Source organism: Acinonyx jubatus, chromosome D4 (genome assembly GCF_027475565.1).
Source record: "Acinonyx jubatus isolate Ajub_Pintada_27869175 chromosome D4, VMU_Ajub_asm_v1.0, whole genome shotgun sequence".
Classification (NCBI taxonomy): domain Eukaryota; kingdom Metazoa; phylum Chordata; class Mammalia; order Carnivora; family Felidae; genus Acinonyx; species Acinonyx jubatus.
Genome location: NC_069391.1, coordinates 12644398 through 12668747, shown reverse-complemented (window position 1 = coordinate 12668747; position 24350 = coordinate 12644398). Strand labels below are relative to the sequence as shown.

Here is a 24350-nt window from a genome sequence, read left to right as displayed (position 1 = left end):
CTACCCTATAACCCAGCAATAGCACTGCTAGGAATTTACCCAAGGGATACAGGAGTGCTGATGCATAAAGGCACTTGTACCCCAATGTTTATAGCAGCTCTTTCAACAATAGCCAAATTATGGAAAGAACCTAAATGTCCATCAACTGATGAATGGATAAAGAAGTTGTGGTTTATACATACAATGGAATACTACTTGGCAATGAGAAAGAATGAAATACGGCCATTTGTAGCAACGTGGATGGAACTGGAGAGTGTTATGCTAAGTGAAATAAGTCAGGCAGACAAAGATAGATACCGTATGTTTTCACTCTTATGTGGATCCTAAGAAACTTAACAGAAGACCATGGGGGAGGGGAAAGTTAGGGGAAAGAAAGTTACAGAGAGGGAGGAAGGCAAACCATAAGAGACTCTTAAATACTGAGAACAAACTGAGGGTTGATGGGGGGTGGGGGAGGGGGGGAAGTGGGTTATGGGCATTGAGGAGGGGACCTGTTGGGATGAGCACTGGGTGTTGTATGGAAACCAATTTGACAATAAATTATATTTAATATATGTAAAAAGAAACACAACAGATGATCATAGTTCCCCTATGAAGGAAAAATTAGATAAAAACTGAGAGAGAGGCAAACCACAAGAGAGTCTTAAATATAGAGAGCAAGTTGAGAGTTGCTGGAGGGGTGTTGGGTGGGGTGATGGGCTAAGTGGATGATGGGCATTAAGGAGGGCACTTGTTGGGATGAGCCCTTGGTCTTATATGTAAATGATGATTCACTAAATTCTACTCCTGAAACCATTATTACACTATATGTTAACTAACTTGAATTTAAATAAAATTTTTTAAAAATTAAAAAAAATTGGGAGTGGAATTGCATGGTCCAAGGCAATGTACATTTCAACAATAAAACATAATGCCATATTGTTTCCCCACTAGAAGTAAATAAGACTTCCAAAAAAAATACACACCACTGTCAACAAAGAGCAGTAACTTAATTTTTCCAATATATTAATATAAAATGGAACCGTATTGACGTTTTAATGTCTTTTATTTAATTTGTTATGATTATTACTGAGCTTTCTTTTTATATTATTAGCTTCTTTGAGTTTCTTGTGCTCAAAGGCTATTAATCTCATTTTGCCTATTTTTCAGTTTTACAGTATATGCATATGTATTTTTGTTATTAAATTAGAAACTATTGCAGGAGACAGGTTTTGAATTGGGTTTGGAAAGATGGTAGGGACTGGTATAGCAGAGGACAAAGATGAATGTCTCTAGGAAATGGTATGGTACCTGGGGCAGTGGTAATGTCATTTATTAATTCAAAGGGTCACTTTCCCTCATCCTGTAATCAAATAAAAAATCTTGCAGAGTCATGGATTTTATTTTTAACTCTATGCATGTAGGGAAAAAGGGAGGTGCCAATGATGTTCTTTTGGTCTGAGGAGGAAGTCTTGTCAAATCTTGACTTTTAGGAAAATAGGTAGGTCAATTGCAGCATTATAATTAGGGCAATGATGTCAACCATGATCCACAGGACCTAGAAACCATTTCTGAAATCTAAATGTCTTTCAAAGCTTCTTCATTCAAAGAGCTATTCCAAGTGCAGATTGATTTTTAATGCAAAACAGAAAAAATAATAACACTTATGAATATTCACACATCTTCACCTTGAATAACAAACACATGATATTCATTTTCTATCTGGCTCCAAACAAGTGGAGCTGGAGATATGTGAAATCAATTTGCAATCGGTTTTTTAAGAGAGTTAGTGGAAAGCATTTCTTGAATGGTTATTCTATGGTATGTAAAGAAACTTGCACCAAAAGAATGCTGATTCCAAAGCTTCTGGGCAGGAGACCAAGATTTATAGAAATTGTATTCAACTCTACAGGGTCCAGTTGTGGTGATGGTATATGAAATCCTTTGATCTTTGTTCAGAGAGTGAAAGTACTAGAGTGTTTCTGGTGTTCTTGGAATAACATGGAATTCAGGAACAAGAGATATAGGTTAATACACTCAAGCATCAGTTTGGTTTGTTATGGACTCTGAACCCCAGTGTAAACTGAGAAGGTAAAATGCTTTGTGAATCACCAAATTCCCAGTAGCTGCTTTGTGCTTATTACCATCATTCCTCCAAGGTGAATTCTCCTATTGCCTTCTAGCAACAGTTCTTCTCTCAAAGGAACCAAAGGCAATGAAGCAATTATATCCTGTTTGTCTCTAACTTGGAGCTGGGAGTGGGGACTCCCTCCCCCCACACACCCCCTGGGTCTTCTCCATGATTTGTAAAGCTGTAATCCATGCCTATTGCTCAGGGATCATGAACAAGTGTATAACACTATATATATTTAATTTGGTTTTGAACTGATAATTTCTTTCTCCATTACAGTTCATCTTTGAGACCCTCAGAGACTCCACCTGCTTCATTGTATTCTGTGTCATCTAGAGAGAAAAGGAAGAACCTTCCTACACCTTCTGACTAAGGGTATACGTACTCATCATCTAAGAGACAATGTCAGAGAAGGAATAGAATTTATATTCAGTAGCACAATTGTGTGTGTGTGTATGTATGTGTGTGCATCCAGCATGTGCTACTGATCCCCAGCATGGCTTTACCCATCTCACACCAAAGTATAACACAGACCCATGTAGAATAATTTATCTCTGATGATCCTATATCTAATTTTTGAGAGAATAGTGAATTACATATCTCCTCTTGCTCATATTTCATTTCCCCAGTAAGTATTATTGGTTTTTCCTCCAAATTTTATCCCACATCTGTAATTATCTTCATCTCTTCTTCCATGGTTTAGGAGTAGGTAGGTGTTATTTTGTACCTGAACTATATACAAATAGCCTCCTGTCAGATTCCTGCTGACACTCTTGCCTTGCTATAATCTGTTCTGTATGCAGTAGCCAATATACTATTTAAAATTTTTCTTTCTCTCCTTTACTTAAACCTTTCCATAGGTGTTCTTTTGCTCTGAGGATAGAATAAAAACTTTCCATTATTCAGAAAATGATTTTTATAATCTGGCTCCTAGATAATTCTCCAATCCCATAACTTTTCCATGCTGACCATGCTCCTGAATTTTCTGTTCTTCAAATATCATAGTCCTGTCCTCTTCAAACACTTAACTACAGTGTCCATTTTTGTAATCTTTACATGACAGGCTCTTATAATTCAGGGATCCTTTTAAAGAACCCATAAAAACAGGCTTCCTCACCACCACCTAAGGTTCTTGTACTCTGATAGTATGTATCAAAATTGTGAATATATATGTCCTTCAATTCCATTCTGTGAATTTCTGCTACAGATATGTATGCTAATGTGCAAAATTGCATATGAGTAATATTATTAATGAAACATTGCTGGAAACAGAAAAATATTGGAACCAACCTAAATGTCCATCAGACAGCTACAGAGCACTTTTCATTGTGATAAATTGGTTATTATTAACATGGTAATGATGAGCAACACTGAAGGTGTGATTCATCTCAGGTAACAATATTAAATTAACAGGATTTTTAATGGAGTAGCCTGAAGAATGTAGAAATTATAGAAATAATTTCAGTCACATTGGGAGTATTGGTACATAATGTAAACTTTAGTTAAGCCCCAAGATGAATATGGGTCCTATAGTGAGACACACTCTCAGAGAAAAAGATCTTTAGACTGAATAAGTCTTTATATAGTGTGTGAAATATATTATTTTAGTAGACAGACCATCATGTTCTCTTTCCCTATCACTTTGTGAATATTCACATGGGCAGGTCTAAGACTAACTGACCTAATGAATAAAGAGGTAAATGATAGTATTACCAAAATATATTTCATATTAAAAATCTATTTCATTATATATATATATATATATATATATATATAAAAGAAGTGTTAGAATATGACTGAAAAAATTGGCTATGGATCACTGGCATAAAACCTAGGTTAGGAACTGTGAAAAAGGAGGGATTATTTGGTAAACTATGCTGGAGAAACACTTACAAAAAGGTTATTCTTTGGCAGATCCAGGATATGACTGGAAAAGCTGAAGTATTTTCTGGCATTCTGAGAACTGGAATAAGAATTATCTGGTTAGAACTCAGGGAATAAGGTGAGAATTTGGAAGAGAAATGGACTCTTTTCCTCCACATTCCATGAAAATTTCTTTAGCAAGAGTGATGGTAGACAGAAAATGTTGAGGGGTAGGAAGAAATTTTCTTAAAGAACAGACTGATGGCTATATTACAAGTGTGTCATTAGATCTATGTTATTGACAAAAATTCTTGTCCTTAAATCCCTTGCCTTGACTAGTTGCACATATGTTTCCACCAAGGCTCCAGATCTTGATTTCTGGGAGATCCAGGGCAGACCACTGAGTTGCCTTATCTTGATCCAATCCATGGAAATAAAGTATTAGCCAAATCACATGTGAGAGGCATGGGGAAGGTTAAGAAATGCCAAAAGACCAAATGGAGACCCTCCACTAGGATTTCTCAAAGCTTACTGATTTAGCCTTGCACCCTAATTTCCTAATCTCAGATTTCTATCATGAACTCCTGGAATCCTCAAGTTAGAATCTGACATGGTTTGACCATCATTCTGATGTTTGAAGAATTCTCCAAAAGAGACTGTTGGTTTCTAGGTGGACACATAATATCCGACGTCAGACCATCACTAGCCCATTAGTGGGGCAAACAGTGTGAGTTATTGATGTTAAAATTCATGTACTAATTCAAAACCATGTTTCCATAATGTGATAGTCACAATGATTTCTCATTCTTTCACATACCCATCTCCCCCCCCCCCCCCCCCCCCCGCTCCACCTATCTCCAGCAAAAGAGAAGGAGAGCATGAAGAAGGATAATCAGAGCAGTGTGTCTGAGTTCCTCCTCTTGGGGCTCCCCATGTGGACAGAGAAGCAAGGCATATACTACACTCTTTTCCTGGCCATGTACCTGACCACAGTGCTGGGGAATCTGCTCACCATGCTGCTTATCAGGCTGGACTCTCGCCTCCACACCCCCATGTATTTCTTCCTCAGCCACTTGGCCTTCACTGACATCTCTTTCTCATCAGTCACAGCTCCAAAGATGCTCATGAACATGCAAACACAGAGTCAATCCATCTCATATGCTGGATGCATTTCCCAGCTGTATTTCTTCTTATTTTGGGGGGATCTTGACAACTTCCTTCTCACATCAATGGCATATGACAGGTACGTGGCCATCTGTCACCCCCTCCACTACACCACCATCATGAGTCAGAACTTGTGTCTCCTGCTAGTAATTGTGTCCTGGCTCCTCTCCTGTGCTAGTGCCCTTTTGCACACCCTCCTCCTGACTCGTCTCTCTTTCCGTGGAGACAATGCTCTCCCCCACTTCTTCTGTGACCTCTCTGCCTTACTTAAGCTCTCCAGCTCAGATACCACAGTCAATGAGCTGGTTATCTTCACTGTAGGAGTGGTGGTCATTACCCTTCCATTAATATGCATCCTGGTCTCTTATGGCCACATTGGAGCCACTATTCTGAAGGTCCCCTTGACCAAGGGAATCTGTAAAGCTCTGTCCACATGCTGTTCTCACCTTTCTGTGGTGTCTCTGTACTATGGAGCAATTATTGGACTGTACTTCTTTCCCTCATCCGATAACTCCAATGACAAGCATGTCATTGTGGCTGTATTGTACACTCTGGTCACTCCCATGCTAAATCCCTTTATCTACAGTCTGAGAAATCAAGATATGAAAGGAGCGCTAGGACATCTACTCAATAAAGGACTATTTTCACCATGTTGAGCACTGTTTTTCCTACTAATTGAATATAAGCATGCAATGTGAATATCCTTTCTTTGAATAGTTGCTTTTTAGTGAATCTTGATGTGGCACTTTCTTCAGCCTCTTTTTCAGCTTTGACTTAGTTTTCTTCTCTGTTTAGTTTCTTTGTTCATTTCAGAGTCATAGGAAAAAAACATATCTACACGACCATCTTTTCTTAAATGTTTTTTTTTCTTCTTTTTCATATGGTATCCCCTGATCTACACTCATTTTAAATTTTTATGCAGTCGTAGCTTTCATTCTTTTTACTTTTTATTTTTAAAAATAATTTACAAACTTTATATAGCAAAGCTTTTCCCTTCTCAAGATAACAAAATTATTCCTTCTGGCAATTTCATGATTTTGTTTTTGGATTTAATTTTGTAATACATTTGAAATTTATTATGAATGACATTAATTAGAAATTGAGTTTTAGTTTTGTTACCAATTTCTTATCAGTTGTCCAAATTTTGGTTTTCAGTTATGCTTATAGAGTGATGGTAACATAATATATCACCGTTTTTTTTTTTCCTTAAGTTGAGTGGATCTAGTCACAAATTGAAATGAACTGTTTTTTTGTAAAAGGCAAAAAAAAAAAAAAAGTCTAGAAAGGTCTGGTACAGGCCCCCGATGGTGAATTCAAACTTGATGGGAGCTGTCTGTGTCTTGGGATGGCCAATTAGGAGTGAAATGTGCTAGTGGGAGTAGAGATTTTGAAGTGGTTTTCCAAGTGACCATGTGACTATGACAACCAGTCCAGTGTAAGAGAGTTCAGCCTTCCAAGAAATGGGACTAAGAATTCCTAGGAGGAATATCAAAAACCTAGACATGAAGTGAACTTAGACAGTACTGCATCCAAACATACCTGAATTTTTTAAAAAGCACACCCTTGTCCCATGTACATAAATATAGTGTCCTATGTTTCCATCTGAAATGTTGATGTTGCTTTCAGTCCTTGAGAAACTACCTCTGCTCAAGGCAGATATAACTAAATAATTTCATTGCTACAAACTGATAACTGTGACAAATATTTCCATATTTAGTATTTCGTTTAATCCTGGTAATTGGTATAAAAGAGGGAATTCATATTAAGACAGGCTTAGTAAGTAGCCCAGTGCCACTCAACTAGGAATGTTTTGTAGAAGTGATACTTAAAATGCTCTATGTGTGAGGTCCATCCTGAGTTCTTAAATCATTTGAATATTTTTCAAACTTGAGTAACATTTTTACCCATTTTACTGTAAATTTTATTTCAACTTTAAAAATGTTGAAATAGCATACAAAAAAGCATATATGATTATATATATATAGAGATTGAATATGTATGTACATAAACATGGTATGTTGTATGTGTGAATATGTGTGTATGTGTCTATATATACATATAATCACACCTTAAAGAATATGAAAAGAAACATTCATTTAACAATCTCTAGGCTTAGGTGGTAGAAAACTAACAATTTGTTGAAGTCCCTTGTCTCGTCTGCAACTGTATCTTCCTGTCCTATTTAAAGTACCTAATACTTTTTACATAATACCCATTAAGTATGTATACATAGGTATATGCATAGAACTATGTCTTAATGTTCATAGTGTTTTGTTGTAGTAATAGGACTATGGATGATTATTATTTTCTTCTTTATATTTTTCAGTATTGTTTTAATTTTTGATGGCAGGTATTAGTTTTATAACTGGAAAAATACAGATAATTTTTAACTTCCAGGAAAAAAGGAAGTATCCCATATTTTTAATATTTCAATATTTCCTACTTTTATTTAAAGAAGACATCCACTGTATGTTAACTAATTTGAATTTAAATAAATAAATTTAAAAAAATAAAGAAGACATCCAGATGGCTCACAGATGCATGAAAAGATGCTCAACATCACTCATCATCAGAGAAGTACAAATCTAAACTATGATGAGATACTACCTCACACTTGTCAGAATGGCTAAAATTAAAAATACAAGAAACACCAGGTGTTGGCAAGGATGTGGAGACAGGGGAACTCTCTTGCACTGTTGGTGGGAATGCAAACTGGTGCAGCCACTCTAGAGAACAGAATGGGGTTCCTCAAAAAGTTAAAAAATAGAATACCCTATGATCAAGGAAATGCACTACTAGGTATTTACTCAAAGAATACAAAAATACAGATTCAAAGGGGTACATGCACATTGATAGTTTATAGCAGCATTATCAACAATAGCTATGCTATGGAGACAGCCCAAATGTCCATTGACTGATGAATAGATAAAGGAGATGTGGTATATATGTGCAATGGAATATCACTCAGCCGACAAAAAGAATGAAATCTTGGCATTTGCAATGATGTGGTTGGAGCTAGAGACTACTATGTTAAGTGAAATAAGTCCATCAGAGAAAGACAAATGCCATATAATTTCTCTTATATGTGGAATTTAATAAAGCAGATGAACATATGGGGGGGGGAGAGGGAAACAAACCATAAGAGACTCTTAAAGACAGAGAACCAACTGAGGGTTAATGGAGGGAGGTGGGTGGAGGAAGAGCTAGACGGGTGATGGGTATTAAGGAGGGCACTTGTTATGATGAGCACTGGGTATTGTATGTAAGTGATGAATAACTGAATTCTACTCACAAAACCAATATTGCACTGTATGTTAACTAAAATTTAAATAAAAATTTGAAAACAAAAATTATAAAGTTTTAGCACATCTATATTGTTCCTTCAATTTAGCCTGCTCTAGAGCTGCATATAAATTAAATAATAATATATTTATTCTTCCAGGTTTCGCCTTTGATGTCTAGAATGATCCTTGTGATGAGAACTCTGTCATATTGTATTACATTCCACTGTGAGACTATCACACACTTGTCTTTTCTATTTTTTACGGCTATTATGTTTGTTTTCAGCATTTTGCTATGATGAGCAATGGTGCTGCAAGCGTTCTTGTTCATCATCTAGTGCATATATGCAAGAGATTCTGTAAATTATATACTCAGAAGAATTAATGGATTTGTAGGCATTATTCTATGCAACTATTACTGCTAAACTCTTCTATAAAGTAGTTGTACCAAGAAACCAGTGTGGGGGCGCCTGGGTGGCTCAGTCAGTTGAACATCTGACATCAGTTCAGGTCATGATTTCACAGTTTGTGAGTTTGAGCCCCACACTGGGCTCTGTGCTGTCAGTTCAGAGCTTGAAGCCTGCTTTGGATTCTGTGTCTCCTTCTCTCTCCACCCCTCCCCCACTCACGCTCTGTCTTTGTCTCTCAAAAAATGAATAAACGTCAAAAAAAAAAAAAAGAAAAAAAAGACACTATTGTGAAAAGGCTACATACTACATGATTCCAACTAATGACATTTTGGAGAAGGCAAACTATAGAGCCAACAAAAGATCAGTCATTGCCAGGGATCGGGGCTTAATGCAGACAAAGGTAAATGCATAGAGCAAGGGGATTAAAAAAATTGTTTTAATGTTTATTTATTTTTGAGAGACAGAGAGTGACAGAGTGTGAGCAGGGGAGGGGCAGAAAGAGAGAGAAAGACAGAATCTGAGAGGCTCCAGGCTCTGAGCTGTCAGCACAGAGCCTGACGGGGCTCAAACTCACAAGCCTTGAGATCATGACCTGAGCCAAAGTTGGACGCTTAACCAACTGAGCCACCCAGGCGCTCCGTGAGGGGATTTTTAAAAAGAAAAAAAAAAAGAAATTTTTTATTTATTAAAGTGTCACATACTTGACAATGTGTTACATTTTTATATAAAATTTTAAAACTTGACAGATCATAACAACTTTAAATAGGAAGATGGCGGTGTAGGAGGACGCTGGGCTCACCGCGTCCTGATGATCACTAAGATTCTACCCACATCTGCCTAAATAACCCAGAAAACCGCCAGAAGACTAGCAGAATGGACTCTCTGGAGCCAAGCATAGACAAGAGGCCCCTGGAAGAGGGCAGGAAGGGCATAGAGGTGATGTGTACTACACGGACTGGCGGGAGGGAGCCGGGAGAGTGGAGAGGCAGCCAGCCCACCTGGCAAGGCAGAGCTCCCGAGTCTGGCTTGCAAAAGCAGAGGGGCCAGACCGCGTGAGTTCTGACAGCCAGCGGGACTTAACGTCTGGAATGTTATAAGTCAAGAGCTCTGCTCGGAGAGCGGGAGGGCGAGAGGACACCGGGAGGGAGAGTTGTTGAGCCCCTGAAGACAGACCTCAACTCGGCAGGGAAGAAAGGCACTGGCAAACACCATCTCCCTTGCCCATACCCCAGCCAAAATCCCAAAGGGAACCAGTTCCCATCACTGAACTTGCTTGCACAGCGCAAACTCCCAACGCTGTGCTTCTGTGGATCCATCCCTCTGACGGGTCTGCTTACCTCCCTCCCGGTGCTGCACGGCCCCTCCTGCAGGGGGCCACCTATGGCAGAGCAAGCTAAGGCTGACACTCCCACCCCTGTGCACCTTGCAGATCCACCGTGGCTAATATGCCAGATCCCATCAAAGCAGCACCAGAAGCCTGGTAGTGTGCAAATAGCCCAGACAGGAGCCAAACCACTCCACAGTGAGTCCTGCCCCTGGGAGAGGGGAAGATAAGGTACACACCAGTCTGACTGTGGCCTCAGTGGTGGGCTGGGGGCAGACATCTGGTCTGACTGCGGCCCCGCCCACCAACACAAGTTACTCCAGACAGCACAGGGGAAGTGCTCTGCAGTTCCACGCGATGCCAGGAACTATCCAAAATAATGAAATGGGAGAATCGTCCTCAAAAGAAACTCCAGGAAGTAGCAACAGCTAATGAATTGATCAAAAACAATTTAAGCAATATAACGGAACAAGAATTTAGAATAATAGTCATGAAATTAATCGCTGGGCTTGAAAACAGTATAGAGGACAGAAGAGAAGCTATTGCTATAGAGATCAAGGGACTAAGAAATAGTCACGAGGAGCTAAAAATGCAATAAATGAGGCACAAAATAAAATACAGGCGACCACAGCTCGGATTGAAGAGGCAGAGGAGAGAATAGGTGAATTAGAAGATAAAATTATGGAAAAAGAGGAAGCTGAGAAAAAGAGAGATAAAAAAAAAATCCAGGAGTATGAGGGGAGAGTTAGAGAACTAAGTGATAAAATGAAATGGAACAATATCTATATAATAGGAAGCCCAGAAGAGGAAGAGAGAGAGAAGGGGGCTGAAGGTGTACTTGAACAAATCATAGCTGAGAACTTCCCTGATCTGGGGAAGGAAAAAGGCATTGAAATCCAACAGGCAGGGAGAACTCCCTTCAGACATAACTTGAATTGATCTTCTGCACAACATATCATAGTGAAACTGGCAAAATACAAGGACAAAGAGAAAATTCTGAAAGCAGCTAGGGATAAACATGCTCTAACATATAAAGGGAGACCAATAAGACTAGTGGCAGACCTATCTACTGAAACTTGGCAGGCCAGAAAGGAATGGCAGGAAATCTTCAATGTGATAAACAGAAAAAATATGCATCCAAGAATCCTTTATCCAGCAGGTCTGTCATTCAGAATAGAAGGAGAGATAAAGGTTTTCCCATACAAACAAAAACTAGAGGAATTCATTACCACTAAACCAGCCCTACAAGAGGTCCTAAGGGGGATTCTGTGAGTGAAATGTTGCAAGGACCATAAAGTACCAGAGACATCACTGCAAGCATGAAACCTACAGACATCACAATGACTCTAAACCCCTATCTTTCTATAATAACACTGAATGTAAATGGACTAAATGCTCCAACCAAAAGACATAGGGTATCAGAATGGATAAAAAAAACAAGACCCATCTATTTGCTGTCTACAAGAGACTCATTTTAGACCTGAGGACACCTTCAGATTGAAAGTGACGGGATGGAGAACTATCTATCATGCCACTGGAAGTCAAAAGAAAGCTGGAGTAGCCATACTTATATCAGACAAACTAGACTTTCAATTAAAGGCTGTAACAAGAGATGAAGAAGGGCATTATATAATAATTACAGGGTCTATCCATCAAGAAGAGCTAACAATTATAAATGTCTATGCGCTGAATACCGGAGCCCCCAAATATATAAAACAATCAATCACAAATATAAGCAACATTATTGATAAGAATGTGGTAATTGCAGGGGACTTTAATACCCCACTTACAACAATGGATAGATCATCTAGACACAGGGCAGCAGAAGAAAAACAAGCAAGCAGCAGAAGAAAAACAATAAAGAACAGAGCGGAAATAAACAATATAGAATCTAAAAAAACTGGAGAGCAGATCAATGAAACCAAGAGTTGGTTTTTTGAAAAATAAACAAAATTGATAAACCTCTAGACAGACTTCTCAAAAAGAAAAGGGAGATGACCCAAATAGATAAAATCACGAATGAAAATGGAATTATGACAACCAATCCCTCAGAAATACAAGCAATTATCAGGGAATACTATGAACAATTATATACCAACAAACTGGACAACCTGGAAGAAATAGACAAATTCCTAAGCACCCACCCACTCCCAAAACTCAAACAGAATAAATAGAAAACTTAAACAGACCCATAACCAGCAAAGAAATTGAATCAGTTATCAAAAATCTCCCAACAAATAAGAGTCCAGGACCAGATGGCTTCCCAGGGGAATTCTACCAGACATTTAAAGCAGAGATAATACCTATCCTTCTCAAGCTGTTACAAAAAATAGAAAGGGAAGGAAAACTTCCAGACTCATTCTATGAAGCCAGCATTCCTTTGATTCCGAAACCAGAGACCCAGCAAAAAAGAGACCTACAGGCCAATATCCCTGATGAATATGGATGCAAAAATTCTCAATAAGATACTAGCAGATCAAATTCAACAGCATATTAAAAGAATTATCCACCATGATCAAGTGGGATTCATTCCTGGGCTGCAGGGCTGGTTCAACTTTTGCAAATCAATCAATGCGATACATCGCATTATTAAAAGAAAAGATAAGAACTATATGATCCTGTCCATTGATGCAGAAAAAGCATTTGACAAAATTCAGCACCCTTTCTTAATAAAAACCTTTGAGACAGTCGGGATAGAAGGAACATACTTAAACATCATCAAAGCCATTTATGAAAAGCCCACAGCTAATATCAACCTCAATGGGGAAAAACTGAGCTTCCTCCCTGAGATCAGGAACACGACAGGGATGTCCACTCTCACTGCTGTTGTTTAATATAGTGTTAGAAGTTCTAGCATCAGCAATCAGACAACAAAAGAAAATCAAAGGCATAAAAATTGGCAATGAAGTCAAGTTTCACTTTTTGCAGATGACATATTATACATGGAAAACCCAATAACCTCTACCGAAAGTCTGCTAGAACTGATACATGAATTCAGCAAAGGTGCAGGATACAAAATCAATGTACAGAAATCAGTTGCATTCTTATACACTAATAATAAAACAACAGAAAGACAAATAAAGAAACTGATCCCATTCACAATTGCACCAAGAATCACAAAATTCCTAGGAATAAACCTAACCAAAGATGTAAAAGATCTGTATGCTGAAAACTATAGAAAGCTTATGAGGGAAATTGAAGAAGATATAAAGAAATGAAAAAACATTCTGTGCTCATGGATTGGAAGAATAAATATTGTTAAAATATCAATACTACCCAAAGCTATCTACACATTCAATGCAATCCCAATCAAAATTGCACCAGCATTCTTCTTGAAGCTAGAACAAGCAATCCTAAAATTTGTATGGAACTACAAAAGGCCCTGAATAGCCAAAGTAATTTTGAAGAGAAGACCAAAGGGGGAGGCATCACAATTCCAGACTTTAGCCTCTACTACAAAGCTGTCATCATCAAGACAGCATGGTATTGGCACAAAAACAGGCCCAGAGACCAATGGAATAGAATAGAAACCCTAGAACTAGACCCACAAATGTATGGCCAACTCATCTTTGACAAAGCAGGAAAGAACATCCAATGGAAAAAAGACTGTCTCTTCAACAAATGGTGCTGGGAGAACTGGACAGTAACATGCAGAAGAATGAAACTGGACCACCTTCTTACACCATTCACAAAAATAAACTCAAAATGGATAAAGGACCTGAATGTGAGACAGGAAACCATCAAAACCCTAGAGGAGAAAGCAGGAAAAAACCTCTCTGACCTCAGCCGCAGCAATTTCTTACTTGACACATCCCCAAAGGCAAGGGAATTAAAAGCAAAAATGAACTATTGGGACCTCATCAAGATAAAAGCTTCTGCACTGCAAAGGAAAAAATCAACAAAACCAAAAGGCAACCAACGGAATGGGAAAAGACGTTTGCAAATGACATATCGGACAAAGGGCTAGTATCCAAAATCTATAAAGAGCTCACCAAACTCCACACCTGAAAAACAAATAATCCAGTGAAGAAATGGGCAGAAAACATGAATAGACACTTCTCTAAAAAAGACATCCGGATGGCCAACAGGCACATGAAAAGATTCTCAACGTCTCTCCTCATCAGGCAAATACAAATCAAAACCACACTCAGATACCACCTCCCGCCAGTCAGAGTGGCTAAAAGGAACAAACGAGGAGACTATAGATGCTGGCAAGGATGTGGAGAAACAGGAACCCTCTTGCACTGTTGGTGGGAATGCAAATTGGTGCAGCTGCTCTGGAAAACAGTGTGGAGGTCCCCCCCCCCCCCCAAATTAAAAATAGATCTACCCTATGACCAAGCAGTAGCACTGCTAGGAATTTACCCAAGGGATACAGGAGTGCTGATGCATAGGGGCACTTGTTCTCTGATGTTCATAGCAGTACTTTCCACAATAGCCAAATTATGGAAAGAGCCTAAATGTCCACCAACTGATGAATGGATAAAGAAATTGTGGTTTATATACACAATGGAGTACTATGTGGCAATGAGAAAGAATGAAATATGGCCTTTTGTAGCAATGTGGATGGAACTGGAGAGTGTTATGCTAAGTGAAATAAGTCATACAGAGAAAGACAGATACCATATGTTTTCACTCTTATGTGGATCCTGAGAAACTTAACAGAAGATCCTGGGGGAGGGGAAGGAAAAAAAAAAGGTTAGAGTGGGAGGGAGCCAAAACATAAGAGACTCTTAAAAACTGAGAACAAACTGAGGGTTGATGGGGGGTTGGAGGGAGGGAGGGTGGGTGATGGGTATTGAGGAAGGCACCTTTTGGGATGAGCACTGTGTGTTGTATGGAAACCAATTTGACAATAAATTTCATATTTAAAAATAAAATAAAAATTTAAAACTTTGTATTCATTCCTTGAAAGTCCTTGAATACATAGAGTTGATTGTTTTTAGTGTTGTTTGAAGTAGATTCATTTCAATGTGTCTCCATGTTAATAATGAAGTTTTAAAAATTAATTAATATTTGAAGAGTTCATTCTGTCTCTACTACTCTGCAATAGATGTCCTTGGCTGTAAATGAAAGTATCAATTAGGTAATTTAATCTGCACTCCAAAAAAAAAAAAAAGATACAGGTCAATAAGGGGTAAATTTTAAGTGAAAGTGTATCAGTAAGAATTTGTTCAGGAGAGAAAAACAAAAGTTCTTGCTTATACAACTGTTGCAAGAGGTGAGGAACAGAGGTCAGGGAACTTGCACTTGAAAACTAAAAAGCCCAAAACTAAAGATTTCAGCCTGAGTAAAATAGATGGTTTCAAAAGATTAGTGGGCAGTGGCTGCAAATCTCAAGAATCACTGAAAAACTCCTCAAAATGTCTTGGTCTGATGCGTAATGCAGGTGGCTCTTAGCTCAATGGGAAACTACTGTGAAGCTTGTATCTACCCATATTTCTGGCTATAATTACCTCCAGAGAATAATGGTTTCTTCTCTTGCCTTCTAAACTTCTCATGAGTTCCTCTCATTGGAAGACATTAAACATGAACAATACAGAAAAGAAAAACCTGGAAAATGTAGCTTCTAGCCTTGCCACTGCAATTCAGGAAAAGCTTAGAAGTAGGTGTTAATGCAAAGTTAGCAACAGTCTAGTTAGTATATGGCATAAGGAGAAGAAAGGGGGGTTGAGTAAGAGTCTGAAAGTGTCCATATGCAAGTCCCAGAATAGGATGAGGGATGCATGGGACAGAGCCACCCTACATGAGTCCACTTTAGATCAGCGAACGTGCAATGAGCCACAGAAGCACCAGTGAGATCAGCCGAGTCCAGAAAAAACTACCATCCTAAGCTAGATCAGCCAAGCCCCAACCAACCTTCAGATTGATAAGTAGCATAAATGCTTGTCGGTGAATACTGCTGGGCTATTGTGGCCATTTGTCACCCAGCATTTTTTTGTGGCAACTGTAACTGGTATACAGGGGTACAAAAAAGCCTTTATATCACAAGGACCAGTGTAAGTAACATCAGTGGAGTGCAAAAATGTATTCCTGCTATAGAAGTGAGGAGGAAGGAGTAAATATTCTTTCAAACAATAATTCAGTATATCACACTTAATACCTGGGATGTTGAATACCTACTACTCAGGAAGTGACATTTTTTTTCTGCTATTCTTTGAAATTTCATTTATTTGAGGGTTGTTTTTCTCCTCTGCTGAATAAAAACTCTTATGGATCCCATAAATTCTTTTCTAACCTTTAGATATTAAAAAGGGTAAGGATTACTTTCTACCACAAACATGTCTCAATTCTATAGTTAAATTTCCTGGAGGGGTTATGGGAGGGGGAATGGGCTAAATGGGTAAGGGGCATTAAGGAATCTACTCCTGAAATCATTGTTGCACTATATGCTAACTAATTTGGATGTAAATTAAAAAATAAAATTAAAATTAAAAAAAAATTTCCTCATTGGATTCAGGCAGGTAAGAATCTGAAGTTCTGAAAGGAGTCATAATGGTAGATTATCTCCCCCCCCCCGACCCCCACCCCATCATTTTTCTGAAATCTAGTTGCAGTTGCTGAATTCACCCTCTGGGATAAAGCTTGAAAGAAAGAATGAACAAAGGGTGACAGTAATATGCTCCTTTGGTTGCTACCATATTAAAAAGGTTTTGACTTCTTTTGACCTGGATGATGGTTAGAACAGACTCATTCTCTTGTCCCTTCTGGGCCAGCAGACATTCAGAGTCTCCCAGGCTGCCTTCACACACATCCTCTGTGATATAACAAAAGTATATTTCTTCCTGTAATTGTTTCCCCTCAGAGCTTCTGGTTTTGTGGTTGTGCACTCCCTACAGATCTCTTCTTCTCTCTTCAAGTTTCCTAGACTTGGTCATGGGTTTTCTTGGGGAGACATGAAAATGGCTTCACATCAGTTTTCTCTCTCACATAACTCACCTATAGTCCATAGGAAACTTTTTCTTAATTGAAGTATAATTGACAAATTATGTTACATTAGTTTCGGGCATACAGCATAGTGATTCCACAGGCAGGAAACATTTTTGCTTTTATTGACCCACCGTGAAAAGAAGTGAAGGGTATTTCCCCAAAACATAATTCTATTTCATAATTCAATTCCCCCTCTTTCCCTATTTCATTTTTCCTATTGCTATCATTCTCATCCAAATGAGAGAGATATATAAGACTCTCTAAATGGTTCTTTTCAAGCTTCTGCCAGTAAGCTTGAAGTGAGGAGGAAAGCACCCTCTTCTCAGTTGTGAGAATTTGGGGTTCACTGTGCAGCCTTCTAAAAAAAACCCACCATCACTTTATGAGAACCTCTCATCTCTAGCTCTTAGCACTTTTTAGATCCATATCCGGGTTAAGAGGCTAATGAGTTATGAAACTGAGTACTGGGCATTTCCTATAAACATCTTCATTTTGTGTGTTACAACTCACTTTGGCATCTGGAGTCTATGGAATCTTGGTACCTCAGCTGAAACTTCCAGTTTAATATCCTGTACATGCTATTCCCTCTTCTTGTCATTGCCAGGACAAGATAGAGCTTTGTGTGTTTGGATAATTCTGATTTGTTAAGTCTCAGGTAAAGCAACACCTTCCCTGGGAAGTCTTTCATATTCTCTCACACTAATTGTTTCCCCCCAAGACACAGCATTCCATATAAACAATTACATTCCTTGCCATGCTGAATCACTCTGGAGTCAGACAGCCGAGATTCAAATCTTACTTCACTAACTGTGATGTTAAGATGCTTTTGAACATGAGCTTTCTAAAAGTATCTCTTTCTTAAATTAAAAAAAATTATATCCAAGTTAGTTAGCATATAGTGCAACAATGATTTCAGATTCCTTAATGCCCCTTACCCATTTAGCTCATCGCCCCTCCCACAACCCCTCCAGTAACCCTCTGTTTGTTCTCCATATTTAAGAGTCTCTTATGTTTTGTCCCCTCCCTGTTTTTATATTATTTTTGCTTCCCTTCCCTTATGTTCTTCTGTTCAAAGTATCTCTTTGAGCATGAGTTTTCTCAAAATATCTCTTAGGGTTGTTGTCAGAATTAAATTAGATGACCCTAATGCATAGATTAGGCTCTTAAACCAGTGTCTGAGACAACTGAGGTGACATTTATTTTGTTTCTGAATACCTGTGTGTGTTTGGAAAGAAAGAATATGTGGTCTGTATTCCTGAAGGACAAGCAAGCAGTGTGTTAATTACTATGTAAGGAAAGTAAAATTTACTATGTTCTTCTTGGAAGTTCTAGAAGGGCTCAAGGTCCCTGAACACCCGGATGTCTGAGTGAAGGAGACATATCATCACCAAAATGGAAAATTCCTTAGAAATTGATGCATAAAAGACCAAATATATTTTATAATAATCTGAAAATCTGGGGAAAGTCCAGCCCTGATAGCTCCCATTTGATGATACCAGCCAAAGAGATACAGCATCTTCAAAGTATTTTCCAATCCCATCATCCAAGAAAAGAACAAAGTAAGTCCTATAAAGTACATCTAATTTTACTATTCTCCCCAACAGATGTAAGGATAATGTCAGCAAAGCATTTCTCAGTGACAGTGTGGAAGGAAGACAGGAGAGCTATATTTACAATAATTTGTGTTTATGTGTAATTGAAGAAATAAGATAATATGTATATTTTAAAAGAAAAGTAAGTATCAGGTGGAAGAATATGTTTTATTACTCAAGATTTTTCTCAAGGCCCCTTTCATGTCTTTATTTCTCAGGCTGTAAATGAAAGGGTTCAACATGGGGGTGACCACTGTGTACATCAAGGAAGCAATTAGGTTTTTGTTATTGGTGTTGTTGGATGAAGGAAGAAAATATAGGCCAATAATTGCCCCATAATAGAGAGTCACTACTGAGAGATGTGATCCACAAGTGGACAAGGCTTTGCAGATGCCCTTGCTAGAAGGAACCCGGAGGATGGTGGCCCCAATATGGCCGTAAGAAACCACAATGCATAAGAATGGAAGCATAATGGCTGTTAATCCTGCAGTAAAGATCACCAATTGGTTGAGGGAAGTGTCTGAGCAGGACAATTTGAGCAAGGCAGCAAGGTCACAGAAGAAGTGGGGGACGGTGTGGTCAGCACAGAAGGACAGCTGAGCTAGAAGAAGGGTATGCAAAAGAGCACAAGCACAAGCAATGACCCAGGATCCAGCCACTAGCATGACACAGATGCTCTGACTCATGACGATGCTATAATGCAGAGGGTGACAGATGGCCACATACCTGTCATAGGCCATTGAAGTGATCAAGAAACTGTCTAAATCAGCGCAAAATATGAAGAAATATGTCTGTGAAATGCATCCTGCATAGGAGATGGATTTGTACTTAGCATGCATGTTCATCAGCATCTTTGGGACAGTGACAGATGAAAAGGAAACATCAGTGAAGGCCAAGTGGCTGAGGAAGAAGTACATGGGGGTGTGGAGGCGAGAGTCCAGCCTGATGAGCAGGATGATGAGCAGGTTCCCCAGCACCGTGGTCAGGTACATGCCCAGGAACAGGGCGAAGAACATGGCCTGTTGCTCTGGCCGGATGGGGAGCCCCAGGAGGAGAAACTCGGACACGGTGCTCTGGTTCTCCCTCCTCATACTGGTACATCAGCTGAAGGGGACGGGTGGGGAAAGTTGAAAAGAGAAGGTGGAATGTTTCTGGATAAAAAAGTGATCATTGTGGCATAGTATAGTAGAGATGTTCTTTTGATTTAGGGAAGGTTTGCATTTATATTTTCTTACATTTTAGGCATATTTTGCTGGATAAATGTAGAAGATGTGTACCTTTAGGATATACAACCACTTACTTTTTTTTCTCAATTTGGTGCCAGTCTCTGCAAATGACAATACTAACAGTTAATATTTATTGAATGTTGTCCTTATGCACGGTGTGAATAGCTACATGTAGCAACTGATTCAATAGTCTTACATATATGAGCTAGGTAGGTACCATTGTTATTTCCTCTTTTCAGATGGGCTAGCTGAGGCAGACAGTGTCACAATCACTGAGGTAGAAGATTACCAGCTGGGATTTGGACCCAAACATTGTGACTCCAGAGTTTGTTCTCTGGGAGCAAAACAAATTACTTGACATTAGAAATCTCATTGCCCTTCATAATTTTGTGTGTTGTGATCTGTTTAATTCTGCATCCTCTACTTCTGGACACATTCCATGATTATTGATTTGTTCCTTGGCTGTAGACCCAAAATCTATCATAGAATAATAGAAATTTGTTGTTCAAGTGAAAGATGTCACATCCAGTAAATTAATCACAGCAGCCTCTTAAGAAACTTACAACAGGTCTTGTTCAAGATCCGGGTTTCATCCTAATAATCCTGGAATCCAGTGTTATTTAGCTGCCACATAGCATCACATTTAACAAAGCACAATAAAAATCTAAAAATAATTTTTAAAAGGAATTATCTTTTCAGTGTCTCCAAAATATCCTGTAAGAGATTGATTTCCTAACCCAAATCAATATTTATCACAATACCTACATATTTTTTAAAAGAAAAGGCAGGGATTCACTATAACATTTCAAAGATTATTGTAAAAGTATATTGACTGCAACAAAAAATGTACTTTTACAAAGATAAACTAATAAAACAGTGGATGAAAATAGAGAGCCTAGAAACAGATGAGTTTATGAGGACTTGGCCTCACCATTGCTTTGCCAACCAGATTTAGAAGGCAACCATGTTCCACCAGTCCTGGTTCCCCCAACCCCATATGAGTGAAAAGAAGAGTGTAGTCATGAACCAGTTTAATCCAGTATGTGAAAATTCATGTCGAATGATAACTTTCAATGGCAACAGCAAAGTAGTTAATTGGCTCCCCAGAATGTCTGGAACCAGATATCAAATCAGATTATTTATGAATGCTTTTCCATTAGGTCTCCCAGAAATAGGTGAAAGGTAGTTGACTACTTAGTTCTAGAGGCAGATCTTTATGCACAGATTCCAGCACTTTGGACCCAACCCTGACCCCACAGTCTTCATGGATTGTGGAAAATGAGTGATGGAACACTCTCTCTAATTTACTTGAAATTTTTCAAATCATCTAGGTCAGTTTTTCTTGGGGGAACATGCAAAACTATACCTATGTAGTGTGATTTCCAGACCAACATTGAGACTTCCATATCCCCATCCAAAATATCACACTCAATAGTCTGCTGGTACTCGAAATTCTTTCAGCAAGAGATAAAAGGTTTTAAGTTCCCGACTAAAGTAAATATTCCTGGACAAGAAAGCCCTATGGCCAACCCTCTCAGTGAGATGGGCTGGCTGGGAACCATTCATATTCGGGGACCAGGTTTGGATGGCAGAACAAGAGCACTGACCTCCTCAGACAAAATGAGGAGGGGAGAGGGTTGGAGATTACAGGCAGAATGAAAGTAGAGGTCGCAGACACAGAACAAATTTACCATCTTTGCAATTTGGCTGCTATAAGGCTAAAAATAGTCACATTGTTAATAAAATCTGATTGAGCACCTAATGTGCACCAGGTGCTTTTCAAATACTGTTCATTTCTTCCCACAACCTTTCAGCATAGACATCCAGATCCTCATTTTAGAGAAAAGAACACTGGAACTCAGTGATGAAACTTGTCTGATGTTACATAGCACTAGTATTTGGTAAATCTGAGACTAGATCCCAGGTCTCTATAGCTGCAAAGACTATTTGTTCATACTATATTACATGCCTTCATTAATTACATCCTTGAGTAGGACAGTACTTGCTGTCTGAGAGCACTCAAGAATTTTAGGAAGCAAATCAGGAGGCTTGAAGATTAATGGAAATCTATGGCTTCAAGATATGTGTCTAGATGGTAATATTAATAATAATATTATTATAGCAATCATTCATTAATCACATATTTATTGTGTGAATAATAATATGTCAGTTACTGTGACATGTACTTTATATCATCTCAGCCTAAAAGGACCACAAAAAGGGCATTATTCTCATTTAACTAGTTGGAAACTAGGGCTTGGAGAGTGTAAGTAGTTTGCCTAAAATCATTCAGAATGAAAGTTATGGACAGATCATTAAATTCCAGATTTATCTGATTTCAAACCTATGTTCCTAACCATCATGCTCTATTGCCTCTAGCAGAGCATGGTTTGATGAAAAAAAGACATCTGGATATGTGCTCCTCATTAAGGATAAGGTGGGATATGTAATTTCCCCAAGCCTTTGGATGGATGTATTGCCTCAGTCCTTAATCAGAGGATCAAAAGCAAATAGACTAGAATACCAGCTACAGTATCTACAAAGATAACCCATCATAGAGTGAATTTCTTAGGGCTCCAGGACAAAAGCAGATCAGATATTGGTCAATGTTTTTCATAGAATACCTAATTTCTATCAGTAAGTGAAAAAAGTTAAGGCAACGTGGTAAACATCCATTGGAAGTAATACCAAATAGCCAGTAAAATGAGTTCACAAAAAGCTTATGATATAATTTTTGAATACTGGAACATAACAGAAAATTGTATGTAGGCATATTTAAAACTATTTGCAAAACAATGCAGATTACATTATTATTTTTTCTAACCTGGGAAGCTTTGCTCATTGTTTAAATGCATGCCATATATTCAGCAAAACTGTAAGAGATAACATTTTCCTACAAAGAAAGTACAAACCTCCAAGGAATTATAATTATTATATTCACGTAAGTTATTTAAGATGACACAACAAAATTATTAAAGTGCTTGGCAAAAGTAGATTTCTGTAGTAGACCACTCACACACAAACCCACCCATCCCCACACACACATTTATTGGGGAATGAAGTGTATAAGCCCTACCCTCACCGAGCTCCAGAGTGATAAATTCAAAGACTGTCAGCTCCAGGATGTGAACTAATTTTTCATTTTCTCTCCAGAAGATTTAGATTTGGCACAGGAAAAAAAGGCACAAGCTCATCCCTCAAGTGAGAAGGAGGTATTCTCTCTCTCTCTCTCTCTCTCTCTCTCTCTCTCTCTCTCTCTCTCTCTTTTTTACCAGATCCAAGGCAACAACATTTTTATTAGCCAGGTTGAGAACCAGGGGACCAAAGCCACAGATATCTGGTGTTGGACAATTTGGGAATAATTACTGCATTTCCCTTAGCCATTCCCAGTGGAGATGTGCTTTTGCCAGATACTCAAGGTAGTCAACTCCTTTGGGAATATAAATAAGGATTCATTTGTGGATTCATTTATTTTTAAAGAATTTTCACATCCCTAAGCTCATTTAACGCTTTAAATAATTCTTGAAGTAGATAGCATTTTCCCCCACTTTATTGTATTTGAGAGTGGCTCAAAAAATGGCCAAATGAGGATTGAAACTCAACCACATTAACTTCAAACCTAAAGTCTAGTTCCAGTCCACCATGACACCTCTCTTATAATAGCAGGCTCTGTATCATATGGACTCCTTCCTTATCACATTTAATCTGGAAATTGGAAGAGAGTTGCTACTAGTCCCTGGGAAATAAAAACATTTATCAAGGAATAGTTAGGCTTATGTTTCTCAGAAATAGAGATTTTTTTCTTTTGAAAAAAGAAAAAGGTGGTTTTTTTTGAAACATGTAAATGCATGCAGAATTTTTTTTTTTGGCCAGTTATGACACATAATAGTTGGCATATGCTCAGTGTTCAAAATACACTTTTTAACCATGAGTGTGAGAAGTCTTTAGAAACCTATTCCATGCAGATTGTCAAAATTAGAAAAGAGACACAGAATCAAGTGGAATGGATAGCATTTTACTCAATTTTTTCAATAATTCATTTATTTATTCATAAAAATGTTGTGCAACTCCTATGTGGCAAGAATTTTATGAGATACGGTGAGTAAAGATTTGAAAACACAGTTGTTGTTTTTTCTCTTAAGAGCTCCCAATCTACGGGGCAGGACAGACAGAACACTGTGTCAAATGTTGTAATGAAGGTGAGTGTTGAGTGCCACAGAAGCACAGAGGAGGGGTATCAGACCCAAATTTAACAGGTCCAGCAAGGTAGGCTTTGGGAAGTTACTAGTCAGCAGAGACCCAAGACAATTCAAACAAGCAAAAGGTGACATGGACAGCATAGAGACAGAGCATTTTGGAGGGAGAAGAAAAAAAAAAAAACAAAGGAAGAGGAGACAACCTGCAGAAAAGAGAGATGACACGTTTGGGAAACTATTATCAGGGAAATTAG

The 24350-nt window shown here is 38.4% G+C and overlaps 3 protein-coding genes across 5 annotated transcripts in view; 1 reads left to right on the top strand and 2 right to left on the bottom strand.

The window, feature by feature from the left end:
- The window catches only part of LOC106965928 (olfactory receptor 1L8-like), a 412015-nt gene that overhangs the window by 81905 nt on the left and 305760 nt on the right, over positions 1-24350 (bottom strand). The window lies entirely within an intron of this gene.
- On the top strand, positions 4837-5793 carry LOC113597925 (olfactory receptor 50-like). Its single transcript, XM_015061737.3, has one exon. It carries the CDS (start codon positions 4852-4854, stop codon positions 5791-5793), a length of 942 nt encoding a protein of 313 aa, XP_014917223.3. The 5' UTR covers positions 4837-4851.
- Positions 16416-19765, bottom strand: LOC106965939 (olfactory receptor 1J1-like). Its single transcript, XM_015062023.2, has 2 exons — positions 18853-19765; positions 16416-16432 (listed from the first exon to the last, which is right to left on the bottom strand). The coding sequence occupies exons 1-2, from the start codon at positions 19763-19765 to the stop codon at positions 16416-16418; spliced, it is 930 nt and encodes a 309-aa protein (XP_014917509.2).